Below are 10,847 nucleotides of genomic sequence, written 5' to 3'. Positions count from 1 at the left end.
ATTTTATATATAAGATATAATAGATGGACTGTAGCAAATGCAAATATTAGGTTAACAATGGCAATTATTATTTCTTTATGAGATAAACTATAGTTTGTAAAAATTTCTCATCTTGCAGACATCAAAAAAGAAATAACGAAGTACATACATTGTTTTTTCTTTCAAGTTTTAACTTAAAATCATAATGAGAGTTGGTTAACAAGAAATGTATGAATATTACAAAAAGAATCAGCAAAGAAAAGTGTATATTAAATAAATACGAAAATATATAAATTTTAAGTTTTATAGCATTGAAATGTTTAACAAAAAATTCTCAAAATTTCTCAACTCCGAAAATAGTTTGATATGTGTACAATAATTTCATATAATAAATAACAAAAACAGAATCAACTAAAGTGCCACCCTTGTTCATATACAAAGTATACATAAAAAAATTAAAGCTGACAATCATAATAAAAAAAACTCCTTGATAAGCGTATAAAGTGTAAATATATGTTTAAAGTAGGTCAAAATCAAGTATAAAAGGGTCGGTTACATACAGGATAGAGATACATGCTATACATGCATACAGGGGAGGTACTTAAAGTGTAAATATACAATCTCAATTAACAACACAACAAAACATTAACACAAGTTTTTCGAATTTACATTCTACCATAATCACAACAATTACACATTTTAATTTAGACCAGACTAGACCAAAAGCGGAAGTCATCGTATAACAACTACAATCCAAATAAATACTTACATAACATTATTAAGCTAGCTGCTATTAAAACTATAAGTCTGATATATAAAATTAAAAAACACACACACATACACCTATACAAAACACTAAATACAAATACAAAATTTTAATTCAGCAATAATAGTTAGCATTCAAAAACCTTGCACTCTGTTATTACAAAATACCTATCACAATAGTTAGTTATGAATAATGGGTAAGAATGAAATGGAGAAGAAAGCATTTTACATAAATATTAAAATTACTTTGATTGTGTATGATATGCTTTGAAACAGTTCTTTATACACAGTGGCACGCAACAGGATTCGCAGGAATACGGTGTTTTTTGCGATTTTCGTTCTTGCTGAAGACAAACAACACAACGCTTGGTGAAATTACGATTGCGCGCTATACTACCCTCTGTCGGCTTCAGTGGAACGGGCCAATGTGTAGAAAGAACGAATTTATCAGGTTGTTGATGCGTAGACCTACCGATGGAAACAGTGTGCTTGCTGTGTGCTTACTTACGCATACTGTCGTTGGCAATACAACACTGCAAAGTACAGCGTATATTATTACTTACTCTGTAACGCAAAGAGTAGCATAATATTGCGGGTTCTGTAACATAAGTACAACGTTTCGATATTTCAAGCTGTTACGTCGTTAATAGCAGGTACTTAGGTAGTTAGGTAACTACTAACTACCTAGGTATTACTTACTCTGTGTTAGTGTACTGCAAGTGTTGCAAATATTCGTGTCACAGATAAAGAACTAGTTACTACGTAAATTCATATTTATCTGTGAAATTTTTAATATTATTGGTGTAAACACAGAACACTAAACATTTTGTTTGTTGCGCAACACTGATGGTACACAAAATCAATTTTATAATTCATTGTCATTTATTAAAATTATTCATTTAAATTAAGGTCTAAAATTAGAAATTTAATGTAGAAATGGCTGCTGATACGTTTATGGATAAAATTAAGTCCTTTTTTGGACTGAGAGTTGAGCCTCCGAAAAATGACTTCAGGAACCCAATCTGGGGTTCTGATGACGACGACGATGGCGACGAACTCTATTCGAGACACCAAAATATGGATATTTACAGAGATCCATTGGACTTACACCAAGAATTCACAAGGCACATGCAAGATATGTTTCGATCATTTGGTAGTATGTTCGGCGACATGAGATCGTTTTTCAGTGATGATCACTTCCATTCCTTCCCATCTGTTACCGAGATACCAGAAAATCATCCAGAAGGTGAGACGGAGAATTTTGATAGCAATCGCATCAGAGATTATTACTTGAAGCCTGGCTACCATCACAGACTTGACCAGCCCAACCAGGACATGGATCTCGATGGCAAAATATCTTCCAATGATATTTCTGACTTATTTAGACAGAAACATGATGGACATATCATACCTTCATCACCCTTTAACGGTAATATGGTGCCAGGTAGGTCATTTTGTCAAACTATTATAACAACAAGCATTACTAAGCCCGACGGTACAGTGGAAACAAAGAGAATAGTCAAAAATGGCAATGAGGTTATTGAGGAAACTATAACATCAACAGAACCTACTCAAAGAAGTCCTAACCCAAGTCTTGATCCCATTGCAACTACTCAGATTATGCTGTCACAACTGTCATCACTTTTGAGGAACTTTTATTAGAAAGATTATAGATAAGACTGTAAACCTTCATGAAAATCATAGTATTATATTTGATAGACAGCTTTGTTTGAAATTATTTAACTTTAAGATTACTTTTAATATTTGTCTTTAATATGTATAGCCAGATCATTATTTTAATATATCTTAAACTTGCTCAAAATCAATCATCATTCTGGAAACTTCTGTGATTAGGTAGCTATAGCTCGTATGAATAGACAACATCTTAAATTAAGCAAATACCAGATGTATGTTAATTTCGAAGCATATCTGCTTTAATTACCATTTATGTTGTGATTATTTTTAATTCTGGTTAATAAAGCATTGTAAAACACATTGATTTTTCATTCTTTGAAAACTCAATAGTATGATATTTGCAATAAAATAAACTTTATTTTCCTAAGACTTAAGACCTTCACATGCAAGTTTGTTTATTACATATTATTTCAAGTAGCCTTCTAATTATAGATTACAGTGTTGTTGCCAATATAGTGGTTATATACACTTTATGCCAAAATTAGGTTTTATGAAGAAAGTGTAATGAAACACAAATTATAAGATTATTGTTTATTATTATCTTTTTTTATTTTGTAACTAGTTTAAAATATAAAAAGGCATTAAGAAAGTCATTACTTTATGTATCCATATAATATATAAATGCTTATTAATTATCAAGCATGACAATGCAAATTTACCTTTCATTTTACAAACATGAAATTTGAAATTATAAATTAGTAAGATGATAAATATTAATACACATTGGCATTGTAAATAATGATTTAGTTTTCAATAATTTAAATAAATACTTAAATCTAGACTGAATTGTTCTTCCCGATAAATTAATAATTGCATCTTTTAAATGTTTCGCATAATTGCTTTACAATTGTTATCATTTACTAAATATTTTATAAAAGCAAACCGTCTTAGGTATTTCAATGAGAAATCATACTGATATCTCATCAAGATTCACTGCAGTAAAGATTTTTTTTTATTTATAAATACAGCTCCATTGATGTTGAAAATATACAATTGTGCACAATTTTGCAAACATTATCAAGAATGTTGATAATAATATTGATGATAAAGATGCTAATTAATTCCTTTGCAATGAATGGCCTTCATTGTAGAATTTTCCTTTAAAATATATTTCAGTTTGGCCAACTTGATTAAAATTGATGACCTTTCCCTTATCTAAACGAGAATATATCCATCTTTAACTGTAATTATTCGCAATAACAAGCATCTTTAGTGTTGCTGCTGATCCAAGTCAAGTATCTGTTGACTCTAGCATAGACGCCTGGCTTCCCTGGTCTCGCACAACCTTCTCCCCAGGATACTACACCTAAAATTATGATAATTTGCAACTTTATTCACTTTGCTAATTATTTTTGACATATCCATTGGGAATTGGAAAACATATTTTTTTTACTTTTATAGGATTGAAATGCTTTACTTATAAATAAGAATTTTATACAGTGGAAGATATATCGTATAATGTTGTTTATGTGAATAATAAGGTTATTCAAAAAGTTTTTGAGGAAGGTAAAATAGAGCTGATTTTAATAATTCATCAATAACTAGCTGTTTACCAGTTGCATATATACATTTTATTTCGCTTAGTATAATTACAGCTTTCTAAATATGGTGAAAGAATTTTTGAAATTGGTCCAGTAGTTCTTGTGTTAAACATTACAAGCTACATACATAATAAATCATTTCTTTTTTTAATATTTGTATCGATTATTATAATTGTTATGAAAAGCTTACTAAACACAAGATTTTTCAAAGGCCAAATAAAAAAAATGTAAATTCCTGTCACAAATTTGTAAGAACACTTACCGACAACTTCATAAGCCGCGTTCGCGTTGAGTACGTGTAACGGACCACCGGAGTCCCCTTGGCAGGCGTCACGGCCGCCCTCGTCATAGCCCGCACAGATCATGTTGTCCGTTATACGGTTGCCATAGGACGTGGAACGGCAAGCGGAGTTGGACATTATTGGTACCTGGACCTGATGAAATAAATATAGAATAAAAAAGTGATACACTTATAAATATTGTGGGAGTCGAGCACGCTTCGGCACGAAATGGGCCAGCTCGCACCGGGGAAGTACCACACCCCCACAGAAAACCGGCGTGAAATAGTGGCATGCCACTGTGTTTCGTACGGTGAGTGGGGGAGCCGGAGGCCCGTTTCCTTTTCCTCTCCTGTCCCAGTCCATTCCTTCTTTCCAGTCGCTAATCCATTCCTTTTCCCTTACCCCAAAAAAGCGGGCAGCGCATTCGCAGAGGCCCTACCTTTGCGAATGTTCATGGGCGGTGGTGATCGCTTACCATCAGGCGAACCACCAGCTCAGTTGCCCGCTATGACATAAAAAAAAGAAAATACACGTGGCAAAAAATTATAACAAAGAAAGTATTGAAAAAGACATCTGTTTATGAGCGGTGGTGATCGCTTATCATCAGGCAACTCTCAAGCTAGGTTGTCGGCTCTATCATGTACAAAATAAAAAAAAAATCTACCCCATTTTGTGGGCCAGCCATCTTGAATTTCAAATTTCTCACAGTATCCTATCTGAGTCCGATTATCATCAAAGATAGCTCACCACCGCAAATAAATTTACTTTCAATTGAAAAAAACCGCATCGAATTCGGACCGTCGATTTGTCATCGAGGTTTAAAAATGATTCCATTTATTGTATTTCTAGACTGAAGTGAATAAACCCAAAAAGAAAACCTAATCTCAGTTTCTGCTCTTATCGTGGCATTTCATTTAGTTAAACAGTTCTTATTTTTTATTGAATTCAGATTATCATGTACTCTTCAGTTACCTCCTGGAGTGTATTAGAAACCGATCCGCCTTCTTCCGTGGTTCCCCAACCAGAGACCATGCCGGTTGCATTGTTATAATTTAAGTTAGCGGCCGGCAAGCAAACCGGTCTCGCGCCGAAGTCATTATCATCTGAACCCTCTTCTACGCCGGCGCGTTTCTTCAAAGCATTGCTGAGGTCGATCTAGAAAGTTAGATTAGACAACAATTAACAAATTTAATTAAATGTTACACAAGTAAATTTAGTTGAAGTTTTGAAAGATCACCGAACCCATTTTGTGTTGGTGGCCATCTTGAATTTGAAACTTAGTAGTCTTAGTACTCTACTAGTCAACCCCATATTGAGGGAAAAATATTTAAACCGTTATTTTGTGTTGGCGGCTAATTGACCGATTTTTATCAAACATAGCTAAGGACACGTCCTATTAAATTACTTTTCAGACAAAGACAAATCAAAGTCAAAATAACAGCTTCGGGTTTAAAAATATTTAATAATAGTATGACAAGTAGCCTTTAAAAAGGGTTGTAATAGGAATATCTAAGTAACTCATTCTAAAGTAATGAGCCTGATGATAAGGGGGCACATGATGGTCAATTTTGAATCTTCAATGCATTTAAAATTAGATTTTTATAAAAATTATAAGTAAATTGAGTATAGGAAAAGTAATTTTATAGTATAGGTAAAAGAATACAGCATTGAGTCACTTAATCTCTCACCCTCTGGTCCATTTTCAGAATCGCAATGTCATTATCATATGTGTTAGGATTGTACATCTTATGTCTGATGATGCGGGACACGTTTCTGTCCACTGTCCTCGTTTCATTGGCCATCGACCGGTCGTGTTCTAGCAGACGAATGGTCATCCTTTCTTTGCGGAAACTGTTGAGAATTATGTATAAAAATATTAAATCTATATTGTTTAATTATTTTAAAATTATTGCTATTCAAACAATTTCCAAGTATTATATTGAAAAACTCAGGAATAAGAAAAAAATAACGAATCGGTGTTATTACTGTGTAACACAGCACAATTTTTTGCGCCTGTGCAAAAATATTCAAAATATTCGCCTGTGTAATAGCATATACGTTTATAAAAGTTTATTCTACTAATATTATAAATGCGTATATAAGTTTGTAAGGATGTGCGTGTGTTTGTTGCTCTTTCACGTAAAAACTACTGAATCGATTGCAAAGAAATTTTGTACGTAGACAGCTGGACAACTGGAATAACATATAGGCAACTTTTTATCCCGATATTTCTACGGGATACGCACTTACGCGGGTAAAACCGCGGGGCGCAGCTAGTACTCCATAAAATTTATACTTGTTTGTTTGTCCTTTCACATCGGTTAGATTGTTATATTTATTTATTTATTTATTTATTTATTTATTTATTTATTTATAAAAAATCACTTGCCATAACAGGACAAGCCCAATGCGACAGTGATACAAAAAAACAAAAAATAATTTTACAACAAACTTAACTAACTTAAAAACTAGATACATGATTAACTAAAATATTTTTCTAACTATAACAGCTTAAATATAATAACACCCTTGCGAATTCACTCGCGGGACAATGGAAGAGGTCAGTTCTTTCGTGCGCTTCATTAACAATGCGGATTGCTCGTACCATGGGTGCTTTGGCAAGGAGGTTAGTCCGTGCTGTGGGTATCAGCAGCAGTGGCGAGCGGTGCCGCCTCCATGCGATTCGGTTTGGAATATAAAAACTCAGACATTCCAGCAGTCTTGAGTCTATATCTGGAAATGGAAGACTAGAAACTGATGTTGGCTACTTTTTACCGCAGTGAAACATGGCATTCCTAGGGAAATGAGAGATCGAGAACAGAGATCCTAATAACAACAATAAACGTAGTCCATATTTAGCATTATAGACATACCCAGAAGTACAATGCGCTGCGGTTAACACATACAGATCGGATATAAGCGATCCTCCACAGTAGAATCTACCACCATACATCAGAGCGACCATCCAAGGTAACTCTAGCGTCTTCGTTTCGGAACCGCCAATAATACGCCGCCGAGTTCGGGCTATACCACATTCTGTTGAAGAAAGTAATTTATCGTAGTAAGTGTTTTCCTATCGGTACACAGGAGCGCACGCACACATACATACGTATGTACATATTATACTTAGTAATGAGAATACGCAATTTACTAAAAATGTACTGTTTCTTGATATTTAAAACATGATTTTAGATCATGTATTTCTCTTAATAAATAATTTTATTGGGGCTTTATGAAATATGCTATCTAGTAATTCTTTTGAATATTTAAAATGGGTGACTTCATACAGGCTTGTAAAGAAAAGATTTCCATTTGACATTTTCCTTTTCAGAAATTTTATTCAATTAAAAAAAAAATGGTCATCAGGCGGGATTCAAACCAGCGTCTTTTTGTGTAATTTTTTTAAGAGAATCTAATTTATAAAGCATTTGAATATAAAATTATAAATTAAATGTTACTTTAGTATGGATAAGTTTTTAATGCGTATCTAGTAAGTAAGGCTAAAATAATAAGTAGGTAGTATAATTAAAATAACACAACATTAAATAAACAAGTATATAACCAAAAATAACTGATATAGCAACGAAGATCGAGCTTTATTAGAATGTACATTCTGCGAAATATATTCAAGAAACGCACTCAGCCAAATAGCATTGCATTCCCAGTTTATTCAAATTACTAGAAGAAGATAATTTCTATGTGTATCAGGACCGGTTTAAGTTCTCTAGGCAATGCACGTTTCACTATGCCCATAGGTATTTTAAACAAACCATAATGCTTTATTTTTACTGCTACATTCACTAGAGCTTTTCTATTAAGTCCTTCATAGCCAAGAACAAACATTATACCTTCAACCTCTACACCGCTTCTTGCCAATTCTTTTTGATTAAAACGACATTCTAACTCAGTCATATTGTGCAAAAATTGACAATTCATTAAATACATATATTCAGTAAATATTCAAAACTTTATAACTAGTAATTTCAAATATAACTTACGACAAGCCGGACAGTCTTCGGGAGGATCATTAGACGGTTGCACTGGTGGCAGTACCGGTGAATGCGTAGTCGAGCCAAGCCAATTATTAATCCATTCAATCAGTCCCTTCTCTTTGTTACCATCGGGAGCTTTTTCCTCCAACGTGTGCGACCACGCGCCGATTACACATAACAGAAGGATCAAGAAACGCATAGTTCTGAAATTTAGTGTAATTCTTTATTAAAGGATAAATGCATTTTTATCGCTATTTTCCTTTAGTTTATATCGAAAATCGAAAATAATTCAATATTTTCAAAGTTCGTGTCGTTGGCTCATGTTAACCGAAGCTCGTTGAAAATCAATGTCTATTTTTAAACAATTGCAATTCTTGATCAATTAATAACATTTTTTTAAAGGGAGTATGAAAATAAACTTTATATATAACTTTCCTAACAAAGGAGGAAAAATCTGTTCGAGATTGTCTCTAACATTATGATGGTTTCGTTCTGATTTTAGTCTTATACTTAAAAGCTTAGAATTTTTGATAAAACGACTTGAATAGTTTTTCAATACTTTTTATCCATTTATTTAAACATATATGCTAAGATAACAGGTCACAGACACAACCTTTGTCAGGTTTTAATTTCTAATTTCGTCCGCTCGATTAGTTATGTTTACATCTCGTATCAGCATTTGCTAATAATGAATCATCGCATGTGAATAAGAAACTGTATTTTATAGCAAGTAATCAAGAATCAAGGACACCGGTTTGTGTACACCGGTTAAACCTGGTCCCAAGGAGGCTACATACCGCTATGCCAATCACTCATCCTCGGATATCGCGATAGGTTTTGTTGCCGCCAAAATTAACCTCAAAACCATCGACTATAATATTGGTCGAAGCTGAACACATCATTCGTTTTTTTTTTTTTTTTTTGGGAGGCCACAGAGGTAAGTATAAATAGGCTATGAATCCAGAACCTCCTTCGTTTTGAGATAGTAACATAGAAATCGAGTAAAGAAATACAACCAAAATAATTGGATTCTACAAAATTTACGCGTTGTACATTTACTTACAACGTGTATACAACAGAAAAACTTAAAGCATCTTTTTACCGTGCAAAACTGATAAAGCGATCTTTTAGGTCCTATAACGGAAATCATGCATATGTTTGGCCTTGATTGTGCATGGGCTTGATACATTAGCGTCATTATGTCCATATTATTCGTAATTAATGTTCCTACCGTCGAGTACCCGCAATTTGCCTCCTTGCAAATTATGGCAACTTGATACAAATTGTACATTTAGTCATTAAAATCGCATGCTATAACCCTTCATTCAGTTTTATTGTCGTATCGTATGTGACTAAAATTACAATAATAGATGTCCCTTTTATTATTCTATACATTACGCATCCCTGACTCGTTCTAGCGATAGAGAGCTACTTGTTTTCCTGTTACTCTAATAACAAACATTAGAAAGTAATCAATTAATGATACACAAATGTAGAAAAATTAGTTTTTTTTATGAATAAAATTTTAAAAGTGTGAGTCTTATTTTTTCCTTATATTTAACAAAAAAGCGAATGCAAGCTGTAAGGTAGGTATTTAACATGATTATTTTAAACATAACGGTTTACGCTAAAACCGTACTTTCTTAAAAGCTTCTTTATTGACTTGAATACGTTTTATTAAATAAATTATTTTTTGTATTTTGTCTTATTCTTTCATTAAATAACAAATCTGTTTGGAAATAATTGTAATTGTATACTTGTTTAATACTTAATACATACTTCATTTCATATTTTATTATCAAATGCAAATGCAAAACAGTTTTGAAAATATTCCACAATTATTCAAAGCCACGGAAAGTTTTCTATTTACGCACCCAGAAAATTACCTTATTCTCTCTTATTCCAAAGGACACACACCACTTATAATAATTAAATAAATAAATAAACTGGACGGCAAGACGGTCGCGATAAAGGAAAACGAGTGACCACTCGCGAATCCGTGCAGCTCGAGTTAAGGATAGAAAGAGAGAGAGCTATCTCCACTTTCACTCCGTATAATCCTGGATACTAAATGCATCAGCAGTCACCCGTACCACGGTTATAAGGCGCCTAGAATGCCTGTAACAAATACCACAACAGTTACAAGGTAATTTCAGTTGAATCATTATCGGTTAATGTTAATGGATATATTACGATTATTACCATTTTTTCCTTTATGAGCCTGTAATCTGTGACACGCGACTCGACCTACTGATGAGAATAATTAGTTGTTAGACAATATACATATACATATGAGTTGTCGACTTTTATTGTATTTCTTATTTCAAGTTTGAAAATTCAACAGACGAATTTTGAAAAACGAATGAATCCCGCCTAGTGATCAAAATTTTTTCTATTCTTTCAAAATTTCTCATTTATAAAGAATTTCAATGCTTTAAAACTAAAAATTAAATTCAATAGAATTTCCACTCTTTCCGGTGATGAATCTGATTTTCGGATAGTACCTATTTTTGGATAAATGCGGTATCGAATATTGAACAACAATTTCAAGGGGTGTTACATGCACAGTTTTTTTAAAGAGAAATGTAACTCAA

The 10,847-nt window shown here is 33.0% G+C and overlaps 2 protein-coding genes across 2 annotated transcripts; one reads left to right on the top strand and one right to left on the bottom strand.

The window, feature by feature from the left end:
• Positions 1 to 1,547: 1,547 nt before the first annotated feature.
• Positions 1,548 to 2,739, top strand: LOC119839508 (HCLS1-associated protein X-1-like). Its single transcript, XM_038365817.1, has one exon. It carries the CDS (start codon positions 1,681 to 1,683, stop codon positions 2,404 to 2,406), a length of 726 nt encoding a protein of 241 aa, XP_038221745.1. The 5' UTR covers positions 1,548 to 1,680; the 3' UTR covers positions 2,407 to 2,739.
• Positions 2,740 to 3,329: 590 nt separating this feature from the next.
• LOC119839506 (trypsin-1-like) lies at positions 3,330 to 10,318 on the bottom strand. The gene is made up of 7 exons (XM_038365815.1): positions 10,140 to 10,318; positions 8,260 to 8,456; positions 7,135 to 7,297; positions 5,950 to 6,112; positions 5,234 to 5,416; positions 4,243 to 4,414; positions 3,330 to 3,745 (listed from the first exon to the last, which is right to left on the bottom strand). The coding sequence occupies exons 2-7, from the start codon at positions 8,450 to 8,452 to the stop codon at positions 3,627 to 3,629; spliced, it is 993 nt and encodes a 330-aa protein (XP_038221743.1). The 5' UTR covers positions 8,453 to 8,456; positions 10,140 to 10,318; the 3' UTR covers positions 3,330 to 3,626.
• Between the last annotated feature and the right edge of the window lie 529 nt (positions 10,319 to 10,847).

The sequence above is a fragment of the Zerene cesonia genome, chromosome 3 (genome assembly GCF_012273895.1).
Source record: "Zerene cesonia ecotype Mississippi chromosome 3, Zerene_cesonia_1.1, whole genome shotgun sequence".
Lineage (NCBI taxonomy): Eukaryota > Metazoa > Arthropoda > Insecta > Lepidoptera > Pieridae > Zerene > Zerene cesonia.
This window is presented reverse-complemented; position numbering and strand designations above follow the sequence as displayed.

What these genes read in the sequence shown, in the direction of transcription:
- LOC119839508 (XM_038365817.1), top strand. Translation starts at nt 1,681, where the DNA reads ATGGCTGCTGATACGTTTATGGATAAAATTAAGTCCTTTTTTGGACTG.
- LOC119839506 (XM_038365815.1), bottom strand. Translation starts at nt 8,452, where the DNA reads ATGCGTTTCTTGATCCTTCTGTTATGTGTAATCGGCGCGTGGTCGCAC. An exon ending in GCAGCGCATTGTACTTCTGG is followed by an intron (nt 6,113 to 7,134) that starts GTATGTCTATAA and finishes AATTCTCAACAG; the next exon opens with TTTCCGCAAAGAAAGGATGA. An exon ending in TTCTGAAAATGGACCAGAGG is followed by an intron (nt 5,417 to 5,949) that starts GTGAGAGATTAA and finishes CTAACTTTCTAG; the next exon opens with ATCGACCTCAGCAATGCTTT.